Below are 16091 nucleotides of genomic sequence, written 5' to 3'. Positions count from 1 at the left end.
GAGGAAAGCTGCAGTCTGGGAAGACAGATGCCCTACAGAGTCACATCCCTGACAAGACACTGCTCGAAGGGATTCCTACAAAGTTTCTGGCAATGATATAGAGTTCCCAGAACACCAGGGTTCTTCTTCCACAGAAACAAGTGGGCCTTGGGGCCACCAGGCACAGGCCATGTGGAACCCCCTGGAATGGAAAGGCCCTCAGAGTCAGTCATTCTATTCCTGCTCCTAAGAGAGAACAAGGGGAAAAAGGACAAATGAGTCCCAAGTAAAAGACTAAGCAAGACACACCCACCATCTCCATCCATGTCGTCATCGCAGGCATCTCCTTTTCCATCCCCGTCCGTGTCCTTCTGGTCATTATTTAGGACATTCCGGCAGTTATCACAGGCATCCCCAAACATATCTTTGTCACTGTTCCTCTGGTCCACATTGTGAGTCAGGACACAGTTGTCCTAAAGGATCAAAAGACCGACATTAACTCTGACTTTTACTGAATCCCCACTGTGTGCCTGGTCCTGCGGTGGATGCCACCCAACCTTCCCCCGACCGGCATGAGATGTCGCAACTCAGGAGGCCCAAGTTCATCAGTTTTATAAACATTTCATAATCTTAGAATAAAAAACTGCAGTGCCATGGGAACGCAGGCATGGAAACAGACAATCGGGATGATTAATATAAATAGTTGACTTCACGGCCTTTCTTCCACCATCCCTGGTACGTGGCAATTCATAGGCCCTCCCAGCAAAGCAGGTACTTACCTGCTCATTCAGGATCCCATCTCCATCAGCATCCTCGTCACAAGCATCTCCAAGGCCATCTCCGTCTGCATCCTCTTGGCCGGAATTTGGCACATACTTGCAGTTGTCCTAAGTTGGAGAAACACAGCTCAGAGACACATCTACATTTGTATTTTTTCAGCTTTATTGAGGTATAACTGACAAAATTGCAAGACATTTAAAGTGTATAATGTGACGATTTGATATATGTTGATATTGTGAAGGGATTCCCCCATTGAGTTAATTAACATATGCATCACCTCACATGTTTATCTCCCCATGTTTTTTGCTGAGAACATTTAAGTTCTACACTCTTAGCAAATTTCAACTATACAGTACAGTGTTATCAACTATAGTCACCATGTTATACATTAGATCCTCAGATCTTATTCACCTCATGGCAGAAAGTTTGCACCCTTTCATCAACTTCTCCCCATTTCCCCCATCCCCATCTCCATCTGTCTTAAGTCAAAAACTATTTCTGCCTGTACCTGTCTGGCTTTTTTTTAAAAAATAAATTTATTTATTTTTGGCTGTGTTGGGTCTTCATTGCTGCGTGCTTTCTCTAGTTGTGGTGAGCGGGGGCTACTCTTTGTTGCGGAGTAGGGCTCTAGGCACACGGGCTCACGGGCTTCAGTAGTTGTGGCACGTGGGCTCAGCAGTTGTGGCTCATGGGCTCTAGAGTGCAGGCTCAGTAGTTGTGGTGCACGGGCTTAGTTGCTCCACGGCATGCGGGATCTTCCCAGACTAGGGCTCGAACCTGTGTCTCCGCCTGCATTGGATTCTTAACCACTGTGCCACCAGGGAAGTCCCTACCTGTCTGGCTTTATTGTTGATGGCTGTTTTGCTACATTTGAGATGCAGCTACTTCAAAAATACAATTTTAAATGGAAGCCACAGAACCTCTGCCCCATATAAGATGTGGCTTTGGAAAGCCACAGAGTGAGTGTGCGTGCATGTGCGTGTTTTTTTCTCCTACTCGACCCCCTTACCTTTTTGCAGTTGCTGGCAGAGCACAGCAATTCTTCGTCGGGGTAGCTGTCAATGTCCACGTCCTTTCCGCAGATGTAGCCGTCACCAGCCCAGCCAACCCCACACTGTGAAGGAAAAACCCGTCAGGAGTCCAGAAGCTGAGCCTGGTGGGAGGCCAGGGTCCGACAGGGGCCTCTGCTCCTGTGTGTGCATCCCCAGAGGGAGGGCCAGAAAGCTTTGTTCGCAGGATTTTAAAACTATTAAACTGTGTTTTGAATAGTCTACTGCTTCAAAATTCAAAAAGTACAAAGGGAGAGTGAAAACTCCTTCCTGCTCTTGCACCTTGGCTCAGGAATCAAGGCAGTCTGCTCTCATGAATACTTTCAGAGACATGCTGGGCAGAGATCAGCAAACACACATACGTTCTTTTTCTCTTTTTGTCGTTCAGCACAATTGGTAGCACACATATAAACACTGCTCTGTACCTTGAATTTTAAAAAAATTAACATTATATCTTAGAGCTCTTTTCATATTACCACACGTAGATTAGTGTCTTCCTTTCTAATGGGCACAGAGATAACATACATAAAGTGGAATGCATGCACCTCAATGAATTCAACCAGTCCCCTACTGGTCGGTGTCAAGTCGTTAAAACCTTTTTCTGTCGCAAACAATGCTGCCACAAAGAATTTGAGGACGTTTATCATTCTGCACATGTACTGGCTTCTTAGCATGAAATTCTTGGTTCAAAGGGTATTTGTACTTTTGAATTATTGTCAAAATGTTCTCCATGTGATTATCCAGTTTCTTCTCCCAATGGAAATGAATGCACACAAGGGTGGAGCGGCCGCTGTGGCACCTTCCTTAGCATTCTGGAGCCACAGTTGTGTCTCTGAACCTAATGGTCTTCTAGATCAATTTCCACCACAGCAGGAACCTTCCAAAGTGCTTTACCTCCACTCATATCTTTTAACAGGTGAAGATTCCCACAGGGGTAGTGCTGGGTCTGCATGTTCTCTACGTTTCTGGAAAAGTCTACCCAAGTTCCGTGCCACCACCAGCTGCTGAGAGCAAGCCTTCGTTGTCAGCAGAAGAGGCATTAAAATAACAGTTATTCTATACCGGACTCTATAAGCATTATCTCCAGTCCTTACAATGATGCTGCAAGGTCATCACTATCCCATTTTACAAAAGAGTCGACTCAGCTCAGAGTGGCTAAGTCCCTTGCCCAAGGTCTCAGAGCTGGGACTTGAACTCAAGACTGTCCCAGTTCAATGTTTTCTGCCACATGTATTTGGTTAACATGCACTTTGAGTTCTCCCTCTGATATTCCATATAGTTGGCCTGGCTAAAGGATGAATGATAAACCCAAGAGAAAGGAAATCCTTCTGTAAGAGGTGTCCTGGGTATGAGGTGGTACCTGGGAGCTCAGCTCAGGAGCAGGATAGGTGCCCGAGGAGGGGCAGGCAGAACTGCAGAAGGAACAGGAGACAAGGGGGCCTGGAAAATGACAGGGAACCAGCAAGGCAGGGGCAGGTAAGAGCCGGGGGAACAGGGCCAAGGAAAAAGAAACTTTACATGAGTAAATGTTAAATTTCCTGCCTTCATTAATCAAAATAACGTGATTTAAGACCAGTGACTTCCTAAGCTGCAGGCTGGCTGTTCTTAATCGTGTGCACCCCGCTTCTGCAACCAGAGATGTAGAAGGCAGAATCCAAAGACACCCCTCCCCGTAACTACCCCTATTTCTGTTCAATTGCTTCAGCAGGGCCTTCAGAGGGCCTGCAGAGCTCAGCCGTGGGGTATGGTCCTTGACTCATTTTAATGAAGAAAAGATTTCCTCTAGGAACAAGGTTGTTTTTAATGAGCCATTTTCTGGCAGATTAAATTATTTTAGTAGTCACACCAAGTGTATTAATCCTTTACCATCTGTCATTGTGCCTCACCACAAATTCAAAAACACATTAAGGGAAAAAAACACAAAACACATGAAGAGCCTCCTCACCCACCATCCCAGGGGAATCGTTAATTTGTTCACAGAAAATGAGGATTTAAAGATAGATACACGCTTGCCTCTCAATGGGAATAAACATGCCCCATCAACAGGAATTAGAGGAACCCCTTGAACCCAGCCCATTCCTTCATCAGTATCTTGTTACAAATTATCTGTGTTGATGGAGAGAGCTGGTGCCATTACAGTTATTTCTCTAACTTAGTTTTGATTCTTCTCATTTTTCCTATTTGAAAGTGATATGCCCATTGTAGAAAATTCTGAGAACCTGAAGGTAAGGGAGTCTGAGTTTGAGGTATAAAGAAGAGAGAAAAAGTCTCCCAGGATCCATCCTGCCGCTCAGGGTGATTGCCATGAACCTATGAGCCCCCAACTCTAAAGGGCCTGGCTCCCTGGGGAGGTGAGTGGCTGAAGACGGCTGATTGAGCAGCGCCTAGTATCCCCCAGGACTCCAGGGCAGAATGGATGGCAGGCATGAACCTCATTCCTCAACAAGGGCCCACTACACACCTGCCTGGTGGGAGACCCTTGCAAGGCTGCAACTGCCCTGCCCTCTACCCACCTCCCTCCTCCTCCCTAGGCTGGCTCCCGGGTGGGGAACCGCATGGGAAGGGAAGTGAGCACCCACTGAGCTACTCCTGAACCCGGCCGAGGTGGACACAGAGAACAGAGGGTGCTGCGGAAGATGGGAGGTTTCCTCCCAGGGTTTATAAGAGCAGCCCACCAGCCCTCCACTGTGGCTCACCTCCTGGAGTATGAGGCCAGATTTTGAAACTGGATGCCCTCAGGGTGAGGACAGTAAGGAAGGGCAGCAGTCGGAAGGGAGGGAAGGAGGCTCCTTCCGCTCTGGCTGTTCACTTCTTGGGCCTTCCAGAGGGGGTGGCTGGGAGCTGGGGCTCCACCACCGAGGTGCCCAAGGGGATGGTGCCGACCCACGGCCAAGAGGGAGAGAAAGAGGGTGGCTGATGGTCAGGGGGACCTCAGATTGCTCCCCACAAACTCAGCTGACTCTGTTATTACTACATCCTTTGTTTACTTTGATGGAATTGTTTTCATTCTTGAGTACTTTTACCCTGAAGCAAGTAGAAACCGGAGAGGCATGGTGTTTCAAATGGGAAGGGGGAAAATGATAAAGAAAGTAGCAAACAACTTACCACGCATGTCACATCCCCCTGCCTCTCTTCAATGCACTGTGCGTTCACGCTGCAAGGGTTCAGTTCTGGATTCCTGCAGTTTCTTTCCATTTTGCATCCCCTCGTCTGATCACCAATGTACCCTGGTTTACAAGGCCCACAGCGATAAGATCCCTGTAAGGAGCAGAGCAAGACGGTGAGCCAGGGCCTCAGACCTGTGAGCAAAGGTACGGCGCTTGTGTCTATTTTTACATGTACTCGATGATGCCAGGATGAAGTGAGCCCCATGCCTGCCTCTGCTTATGTGTATGTCTTCTAACACCGTGTGAGTATTGGGGGAGACACTACCAGACTGGAAGCCACAGCAGGCCACGGAGACATGAAGGAACACAATCGAAGGGAGAAGGCTGGCCAGTGAGCCACTTTGACTTGCCGGCTCCACTGTGGAGGGCAAGGAGGAAAGGGCTGAAAACTCCAGTGAAGTCCTGGGAGGTGGAGTGAGAAAATTTACTCTGGGGACAAAGAACACAGTTTGGTAAAAAAGCAAATGAGAAAATTGTTTTTAATGTTCATTTGGCTTTTTTTTTTTTTTAACAATCAAGTGACAAAGGAACAGAGAAATGTCGTCGGCCTTGCGCTGAGAATTCTTGATGAGGTGGGGTGCTGTGAAAGAAACCTGGCAAGTGAGCTGTCAGCTCCATTGCGGTGGCGCTTCCGGGACAAACTTGACTTCTTTTTTTTTCTTTTTTACTGAGATAGACTTTACATATCATGAAAGACATCCACATAAACTACACAATTCAATGATTTTGGTCACTCACAACCCCTGACTCACTGAATCCAAAAGATGCTTTCCAAGTATTATTATTTTATTTTGCCCACACTGCAGGGCTTGTGGGATCTTAGTTCCCCAACCAGGGATTGAACTCAGGCCCTGGGAGAATCCTAACCACTGGACCGCCAGGGAATTCTCTCCAATGATCTTTCTTGATCTGTCAGCCTCATTGGAAGATTCCCTTTGGTCAGTTCTTTCCTTTTCTTTGTTTCTCTGCTCTTTTTCCTTTGCCTACTCCTTCATTTTTGAGGTTTTCTAGAGTTCTATTTTGTAGACAGTTCCACTGTCTACTTTTCCTCTCCCTGAGTGACTTTAGTTATTACCTTCATGTCAGTGTCTCCCAAATCCATTTCCGCAGACTAGCTTTGTCCTGGTAAAAAGCTAAGAAGCTAAAAAGCTAATAAGTCCCAGTATATTCCTAGGCAGCATTGTGGATAGAACAGGGCTCTGCAGCCAGACTCGATGTCTTATGAGGTGTGTGGCCTTCGCCTAATTATTTAACTTTCCTGTGCCTCAGTTTCTTCAACTGTAAAATGGGGATAATAATAGTGCCTATTGACAGGTTTGTTGTGAGGATTAAAATAAGTGACTTGATATTTATAAAATGCTTTGACATATAAGGAAGCTAGGAACCTAGAGATTAAAAACCTTTCCCAGGAACATACAGTAAATGAGAAGCAGTCATACCTGGAGCCAATAGTTCCTTCATTGACAGTCTACTGTGCTACACCTATCACCTTGGAAAGAGTCAACAGGAACTTTCAGGAATAAAAGCCAAATCTGATTAGTTAAAATTTCAACCCAAATGGAATATTATTCAGCCATAAAAAGAAACGAAATTGAGCTATTTGTAATGAGGTGGATAGACCTAGAGTCTGTCATACAGAGTGAAGTAAGTCAGAAAGAGAAAGACAAATACCATATGCTAACACATATATATGGAATTTAAGAAAAAAAAATGTCATGAAGAACCTAGGGTTAAGACAGGAATAAAGACACAAACCTACTAGAGAACAGACTTGAGGATATGGGGAGGGGGAAGGGTGAGCTGTGACAAAGCGAGAGAGAGGCATGGACATATATACACTACCAAACGTAAGGTAGATAGCTAGTGGGAAGCAGCCACATAGCACAGGGAGATCAGCTCGGTGCTTTGTGACCGCCTGGAGGGGTGGGATAGGGAGGGTGGGAGGGAGGGAGACGCAAGAGGGAAGAGATATGGGAACATATGTATATGTATAACTGATTCACTTTGTTATAAAGCAGAAACTAACACACCATTGTAAAGCAATTATACCCCAATAAAGATGTTAAAAAAAAAATTCAACCCACTAAGCGTTAGGCATTTTAATTAAATACAAATGACTTTCGAGAAGTCCTATGAAAATAATGAATACCATTTGGGAATTGTGTTGTCACGAGTAAAATGCATATTTTGGAATACTGAACTATTAATACAAACTAAAAAGCTCTTCCTATTTAAAAAATACTAGAATGATAATATTTTATTCAATAAACATTAATTCAAAAGCCCAACACTGATCAGGAAACTTGCATAAGCCTCTGAGATAGCCTCATCCACCAGAGGGCAGACAGCAGAAGCAAGAAGAACTACAATCCTGCAGCTTGTGGAACAAAAACCACATTCACAGAAAGATAGACAAGATGAAAAGGCAGAGGGCTATGTACCAGATAAAGGAACAAGATAAAACCCCAGAAAAACAACTAAATGAAGTGGAGATAGGCAACCTTCCAGAAAAAGAATTCAGAGTAACGATAGTGAAGATGATCGAGGACCTCGTGAAAAGAATGGAGGCAAAGATCGAGAAGATGCAAGAAATGTTTAACAAAGACCTAGAAGAATTAAAGAACAAACAAACAGAGATGAACAATGCAATAACTAAAATGAAAACTACACTAGAAGGAATCAATAGCAGAGTAACCGAGGCAGAAGAACAGACAAGTGACCTGTAAGACAGAATGGTGGAATTCACTGCTGCGGAACAGAAGAAAGAAAAAAGAATGAAAAGAAATGAAGACAACTTCTGGGAGGTTGAAGAGACCTCTGGGACAACATTAAATGCAACAACATTCGCATTATAGGGGTCCCAGAAGGAGAAGAGAGAGAGAAAGGACCAGAGAAAATATTTGAAGAGATTATAGTCGAAAACTTCCCTAACATGGGAAAGGAAATAGCCACCCAAGTCCAGGAAGCGCAGAGAGTCCAATACAGGATAAACCCAAGGAGAAACACACCGAGACATATAGTAATCAAATTGGCAAAAATTAAAGACAAAGAAAAATTATTAAAAGCAGCAAGAGAAAAACAACAAATAACACACAAGGGAACTCCCATAAGGTTAACAGCTGATTTCTCAGCAGAAACTCTACAAGCCAGAAGGGAGTGGCATGATATACTTAAAGTGATGAAAGGGAAGAACCTACAACCAAGATTACTCTACCCAGCAAGGATCTCATTCAGATTCGATGGAGAAATCAAAAGCTTTACAGACAAGCAAAAGCTAAGAGAATTGAGTGCCACCAAACCAGCTCTACAACAAATGCTAAAGGAACTTCTCTAAGTGGGAAACACAAAAGAAGAAAAGGACCTACAAAAACAAACCCAAAACAATTAAGAAAATGGTCATAGGAACATATATATTGATAACTACCCTAAACGTGAATGGATTAAACGCTCCAACCAAAAGACACAGGCTTTCCGAACGGATACAAAAACAAGACCCATCTATATGCTGTCTACAAGAGACCCACTTCAGACCTAGGGACACATTCAGACTGAAAGTGAGGGCATGGAAAAAGATATTCCATGCAAATGGAAATCAAAAGAAAGCTGGAGTAGCAATACTCATATCAGATAAAATAGACTTTAAAATAAACAATGTTACAAGAGACAAGGAAGGACACGACATAATGATCAGGTGATCAATCCAAGAAGAAGATATAACAATTATAAATATACATGCACCCAGCATAGGAGCACCTCAATACATAAGGCAACTGCTAACAGCTATAAAAGAAGAAATCGACAGTAACACAATAATAGTGGGACGTTAACACCTCACTTACACCAATGCACAGATCATCCAAAATGAAAATAAATAAGGAAACACAAGCTTTAAATGACACAATAGACCAGATAGATTTAATTGGTATTTATAGGACATTCCATCCCAAAACAGCAGATTACACTTTCTTCTCAAGTGCGCATAGAACATTCTCCAGGATAGATCACATCTTGGGTCACAAATCAAGCCTCAGTAAACTTAAGAAAATTGAAATCATATCAAGCATCTTTTCTGACCACACGTTATGAGATTAGAAATCATTACAGGGGAAAAAATGTAAAAACCACAAAAACATGGAGGCTAAACAATATGTTACTAAATAACCAAGAGGTCACTGAAGAAATCAAAGAGGAAATCAAAAAACACCTAGAGACAAATGACAATGAAAACACGACGATCCAAAACCTATGGGATGCAGCAAAAGCAGTTCTAAGAGGGAAGTTTATGGCTATACAAGCCTACCTCAAGAAACAAGAAAAATCTCAAATAAACAATCTAACCTTACACCTAAAGGAACTAGAGAAAGAAGAACAAACAAAACCCAAAGTTAGCAGAAGGAAAGAAATCATAAAGATCAGATCAGAAATAAATGAAAATGAAGGAAATGATAGCAAAGATCAATAAAACTAAAAGCTGGTTCTTTGAGAAGATAAACAAAATTGATAAACCATTAGCCAGACTCATCAAGAAAAAGAGGGAGAGGACTCAAGTCAATAAAATTAGAAATGAAAAAGAAGAGTTACAACAGACACCACAGAAACACAAAGCATCCTAAGAGACTACTACAAGCAACTGTATGCCAATAAAATGGACAATCTGGAAGAAATGGACACATTCGTAGAAAGGTATAACCTTCCAAGACTGAACCAGGAAGAAACAGAAAATATGAATTGACCAATCACAAGCAATGAAATTGAAACTGTGATTAAAAATCTTCCAACAAAGGTCCAGGACCAGATGGCTTCACAGGTGAATTCTATCAAACATTTAGAGAAGAGCTAAACCCATCCTTCTCAAACTCTTCCAAAAAATTGCAGAGGAAGGAACACTCCCAAACTCATTCTATGAGGCCACCATCACACAAAACTAGACATATCAAAACAAGACAAAGATACTACAAAAAAAGAAAATTACAGACCAATATCACTAATGAATATGGATGCAAAAATCCTCAACAAAATACTAGCAAACAGAATCCAACAACACATTAAAAGGATCATACCCCATGACCAAGTGGGATTTATCCCAGGGATGCAAGGATTCTTCAATATACGCCAATCAATCAATGTGATACAGCATATTAACAAACTGAAGAATAAAAACCATATGATCATCTCAATAGATGCAGAAAAAGCTTATGACAAAATTCAACACCCATTTATGATAAAAACTCTCCAGAAAGTGGGCATAGAGGGAACCTACCTCAACATAATAAAGGCCACATATGACAAACCCACAGCAAACATCATTCTCAATAGTGGAAAAACTGAAAGCACTTCCTCTAAGATCAGGAAAAAGACAAGGATGTCCACTCTTGCCACTATTATTCAACATAGTTTTGGAAGTCCTAGCCACAGCAATCAGAGAAGAAAAAGAAATAAAAGGAATCCAAATTGGAAAAGAAGAAGTAAAACTGTCACTGTCTGCAGATGACATGATACTATACATAGAGAATCCTAAAGATGCCACCAGAAAACTACTAGAGCTAATCAATGAATTTGGTAAAGTTGCCAGATACAAAATTAATGCACAGAAATCTCTTGCATTCTTATACACTAATGATGAAAAATCTGAAAGAGAAATTAAGGAAACAGTCCCATTTACCATTGCAACAAAAAGAATAAAATACCTAGGAATAAACCTACCTAGGGAGACAAAACACGTGTATGCAGAAAACTATAAGACACTGATGAAAGAAATTAAAGAAGAAACCAACAGATGGATACACCATGTTCTTGGAGTGGAAGAATCAATATTGTGAAAATGACTATACTATCCAAAGCAATCTACAGATTCAATGCAATTCCTATCAAATTACCAATGGTCTTTTTTACAGAACTAGAACAAAAAATCTTAAAATTTGTATGGAGACAAAAAAGACCCCAAATAGCCAAAGCAGTCTTGAGGGAAAAAAACAGAGCTGGAGGAATCAGACTCCCTGACTTCAGAGTATACTACAAAGCTACAGTAATCAAGACAATATGGTACTGGCACAATAACAGAAACATAGATCAATGGAACAAGATAGAAAGTCCAGAGATAAAGGCACGCACCTATGGCCAACTGATCTATGACAAAGGAGGCAAGGATATACAATGGAGAAAAGAGAGTCTCTTCAGTAAGTGCTGCTGGGAAAACTGGACAGCTACATGTAAAAGAATGACATTAGAACACTCCCCAACACCATACACAAAAATAAACTCAAAATGGATTAGAGATTTAAATGTAAGACTGGACACTATAAAACTCTTAGAGGAAAACATAGGAAGAACACTCTTTGACATAAATCACAGCAAGATCTTTTTTGATCCACCTCCTAGAGTAATGGAAATAAAAACAAAAATAAACAAATGGGAACTAATGAAACTTAAAAGCTTTTGCACAGCAAAGGAAACCACAAACAAGACGAAAAGACAACCCTCAGAATGAGAGAAAATATTTGCAAACGAATCAACGGACAAAGGATTAATCTCCAAAATATATAAACAGCTCATGCAGCTCAATATGAAAAAAACAAACAACCCAATCCAAAAATGGAAAGAAGACCTAAATAGACATTTCTCCAAAGAAGACATACAGATGGCCAAGAAGCACATGAGAAGCTGCTCAACATCACTAATTATTAAAGAAATGCAAATCAAAACTACAATGAGGTATCATCTCACACCAGTTAGAATGGGCATCATCAGAAAATTTACAAACAACAAATGCTGGAGAGGGTGTGGAGAAAAGGGAACCCTCTTGCACTGTTGGTGGGAATGTAAATTGATACAGCCACTATGGAGAACAGTATGGAGGTTCCTTAAAAAACTAAAAATAGAATTTTTTAGTTTTTAGTGGGATACAGCAATCCCACTACTGGGCATATACCCAGAGAAAACCATAATTCCAAAAGACACATGCACCCCAATGTTCATAGCAGCACTGTTTACAATAGCCAGGTCATGGAAACAACCTAAATGCCCATTGACAGACGAATGGATAAAGATGTGGCACACATATACAATGGAATATTACTCAGCCATAGAAAGGAACGAAATTGGGTCATTTGTTTGAGACGTGGATGGACCTGCAGACTGTCATACAGAGTGAAGTAAGTCAGAAAGATAAACACAAATATCGTATATTAACGCATGTATGTGGAACCTAGAAAAATGGTTCAGATGAACTGGTTTGCAGGGCAGAAAGAGACACCGATGTAGAGAAGAAACATATGGACACCAAGGGGGGAAAGCCATGGCAGGGGGTGGTGGTGGTGTGATGAATTGGGAGATTGGGATTGACATGTATACACTGATGTGTATAAAAGTGATGACTAATGAGAACTGCTGTATAAAAAAAAAGAAAAAAACCCCAAAGCCCAACACTGCAACTTTGAGAGAAGATAAAGAACAAATTTGGCATTTATAAAATTATTATTATTATTAATTTTTTGGCTATGCCACACAGCTTGCGGGATCTTAGTTCCCCGACCAGGGATTGAACCCCAGCCCTCGTCAGTGACAGCGCAGAGTCCTAACCACTGGACCACAAGGGAATTCCCATATAAAATCATTCTTATATAGAAAATTACTTATAAATTACTCTTACATTAAAAACTGTTTTTCAGCACAAATTTTATCCTCACTTGCAAGTCAAATATATTATGCCCATATGTTCTCCATGTGTTTTGGGGTTATGATTTACGTACACATACTTGTTTTAATAACTAGTCTTCAATAACAAGAGCCATGAAAAATACTCACCAAAGTGTTAACACAGATAGAATTGAGAACACACGCTCCACTTCGACACTCATCGATGTCAGTGCAGACCTAGTGCAGAGAAGTTTAAAGGGACACTGTTTAAGTAGAAAGACAAATACATTTTGCTTTGTTTTGACATCTTTGTGTGAAGCGAGGACGTGCAATTTCAGGTAGGCTGGCGATCAGAGTATATCCTTAGTGGCCCTGCTTTTGCTTGAGGGTGTCCCACTTGCCCTGAGTTTTGGAGTCTCTTCACAAAGTGATATTAGCCAGGGTCCTGGGGATTTTACTGCTCTAGGGCTGGTTTTGATGTCAATTTTGGGGCTCCTGTTTCTGCATTCTATGTGTAACATAGGTTTGGAGCTCATGACTATGTGTCTTACAAGTTTGGAGCTTTGATTTGTTGTGGGCAACTGTCATTTCTGTCAACCATGTCCCAAAGCTGACATCAAGCTTCCTGTTGATTTTTGGGGCCTAAGAAAGTTTTCTCATCTCCTTGTAATAAGTAGGGTAGCTCTCTAAGGCTTCTGGCTTTCTTCAGGGGTATTAGGTCTTTCTAAAGGTTCAAGACTACATCTGCTATACCCACACAGTGCTTGAACCCCAGTTTCCCACTTGGAGGACCTAAAACCATCTCCCACCTCCCATGAGCTGCTGTGACATCAGTTTCCACCCACAGCTCTGAGTTCCCTCTTTGTTTCTCGAACCTGCACATTTCCTCTTATTTCTTTTGATATTGGTCATGCATTAAAATTTGTTGTTTAATTTCAGCAAGTTGGTTCCCTTTGACCTGAGTTCATTCTGCCATATTCTGGAAATCCACTGGAAGGGCTCCTTCCTAGCTTACATAAAGCACCTTCTGTTTCTTTTTGTCTATTTTCCTTAGCTTAGTCTTGGCGATTCTGTCTTTAGAGACGAGGAAGAAAAACTTAGGTCATTACTCCAATGGCTTGTCATTCGTGTGTGTCGAGCTTGGCTCCTTTTTCTAGTCTAAAAAATGATGCCCTCTAGAATCCTTTGATAGGCTGCTAGGAAATAATGAACCTCTGCCCTTCTTTAAAGCTAATAATTTCCGTAAGGTAGTAAAATATATTTATAGACCAACCATTTTTAGGGGCTGAAAACATCAAAAAGAATTTCACGGTCAGTCAGTTAAATAATGGTCAGGATATAGTAGAACATTTGGAAATAAACGGAGACTGTCACAAAGTGCTTGAGTGCTCTACAGCAATTTACGGCTTATATAAGAAGAAAGGCAGGTTTCCTCAGGGGATTATTTCTACTCTTGAAATCCTCTCATCTCTAAAACAGCTTCTGATCAGCAACAATGACTCTATGAAAGTGACCTAATTTTTCAAAGCTTTTATTTGTTTCCCCAGTTCTTAAGTTATTTGGTGGGACAAAATGTTCAAAAGGCTACCAACAAAATAAGGCTGAAACATGTCACATATCCAGGATTACCCCCTTCACTGCTTTCCTAGTGCTACTCGATTATCCCAGCTGACTAGCTTCCTCCTCACTAGCCTTGATGAAATGAGTTGGAAAACTTCCTAATGTGCCCGCAGTGCATGAGGACATTCTGCACACCCTTGGCCGCTCCGGGAGGTAAAGGGTTATATGGAAAGAGGTGGGAACCAACCAAAGGTTTTCTGTTGGTAATTAGAGATTAAAAGGCCACAACTTCAGCCCACCTGCTTGTTTGTCTTGGCAAAATTGATCCCAACACCCTGCACCGTGGACCCTGTGAAGCCCACCGGGCAGGTGTCACATCTGAAGCCAGGAGCCAAGTTCACACAGCGCACGCCTGGGTAGCAGGGATGGTATTTGCACTAGAAAGGAAGAAAAATTCACTCTTTAGCCGCATGGAGAAAACACCCTCAAACTTCCATTCATCTATTTGTGCAGACTTGGGGATTCATTTAACTATCATTTTTTGGTGCTCGACATGATCAAAGGCAATAAAGGCTTCCAATTTCATAGTTACTCACAGAATCCCTGACCCACATGGTCTGGAGGTTTCCTTGTAGTAGGCTTTTGCTATATTACAGAATCACGCACAGCCAAGTGGAAAGAGTCCTTAATGTTAACCAGTCTACCTTCCAGCGCAAATTCCCTGATATTCTAACTTGGAGTTTTAAAACCTCTGTGAGAGGACAGTGCTCCTGGACCCCTTGTCAGCTAGCTATTAGTTGAGTCCAAAGGAACCAACTACTCAAAGAAAAAGACCTTGAGAAGACAAAACCAGGGCAGTTGTTGTTTCTTGAGTAAGATGTGATTCATCAGGGTCTGTGCCTGCCTTTGTGCCCTACCAAGTCCATGACTGTTCCTAGGCTCTCACAGTCTAGGAGGTTCATTCTGATTTTGTTTTGTTTCGTTTTTAACCAGTTCAACTAATGTAAAAAACATGACCACTTCCTGCCCTTTCAAAAGGAGGAAAATTCCAGCTCACAGATAAAAACCAGATGCAGTTCTGTGAAACATGTGCAGATGTTCTTCCAGTGGAGGGATGACTAAAGACCATCTTAATTGCTTACTACCTGGGGAGGTCATCAGCTACCACAAGCCTGCAGGATGCATGTGTGTGAAAGCTCCTTCCAGCCTTCCTCTGGCCAAAGGCACATGGGGGCAGCCTTGCTACCCACTGCGAACACTGTTTTGGGACTGGACCAGTGACTGGCTAACGATGGTCCTTCAGGGCTTTGCCAGCTGGCCAAACAGCCCATATTTGCTGTATGTCCTTCTGGCTCCATCTCTGGGCACTTTTGGTTACTCACAGATAATGGGGCCTCTTCAAAAGGTCTTATTGGTTTGAGATTCCTGTCTGCTCCTCTGTTTTAGGAAGCCTGAAGCAATCAGTTGCAACCCCTGAAATATACTCTTACCCAGATCTTTCCCCTCCCATGTTTGCAAATGTGTGGAAAAATCACAATTGTCACAGAGACTGCTTAAGAGAAAGAATCAATGTTAGAGTTGAAGGCTGAAATCTCAGCATTGTAGTAACACAAACTGGAAGAGTGGGAACCATGGAGGGGAGACGCAATGATCACGGCCACAACTGCGTGTCATGCCTCCTCCTTCCCACCATCACAGATCTCTAAGAATTCCTGAGGGAGTACTTTTTTTTTTTTTTTTGGTATGCGGGCCTCTCACTGTTGTGGTCTCTCCCGCTGCGGAGCACAGGCTCCGGACGCGCAGGCTCAGCGGCCATGGCTCACGGGCCCAGCTGCTCCACGGCATGTGGGATCTTCCCAGACCGGGGCACGAACCCGTGTCCCCTGCATCAGCAGGCGGACTCTCAACCACTGCGCCACCA

The 16091-nt window shown here is 42.4% G+C and overlaps 1 protein-coding gene across 1 annotated transcript in view; it reads right to left on the bottom strand.

The window, feature by feature from the left end:
• THBS4 (thrombospondin 4) overlaps nt 1-16091 on the bottom strand; it is a 50508-nt gene that overhangs the window by 11799 nt on the left and 22618 nt on the right. The window contains exons 9-14 of the mRNA XM_079917128.1: nt 14470-14607; nt 12779-12847; nt 4914-5066; nt 1769-1873; nt 759-866; nt 293-452 (exon numbers count right to left, since the gene is read on the bottom strand). Coding sequence (XP_079773254.1) covers nt 293-452; nt 759-866; nt 1769-1873; nt 4914-5066; nt 12779-12847; nt 14470-14607 — 733 coding nt within the window. The remainder of the gene's footprint in view (nt 1-292; nt 453-758; nt 867-1768; nt 1874-4913; nt 5067-12778; nt 12848-14469; nt 14608-16091) is intronic.

This window comes from Stenella coeruleoalba (genome assembly GCF_951394435.1).
Source record: "Stenella coeruleoalba genome assembly, chromosome: 3".
NCBI lineage: Eukaryota > Metazoa > Chordata > Mammalia > Artiodactyla > Delphinidae > Stenella > Stenella coeruleoalba.
The sequence above is the reverse complement of the archived record's forward strand: the minus strand, read 5'-3'. Positions and strand labels throughout refer to the sequence as shown.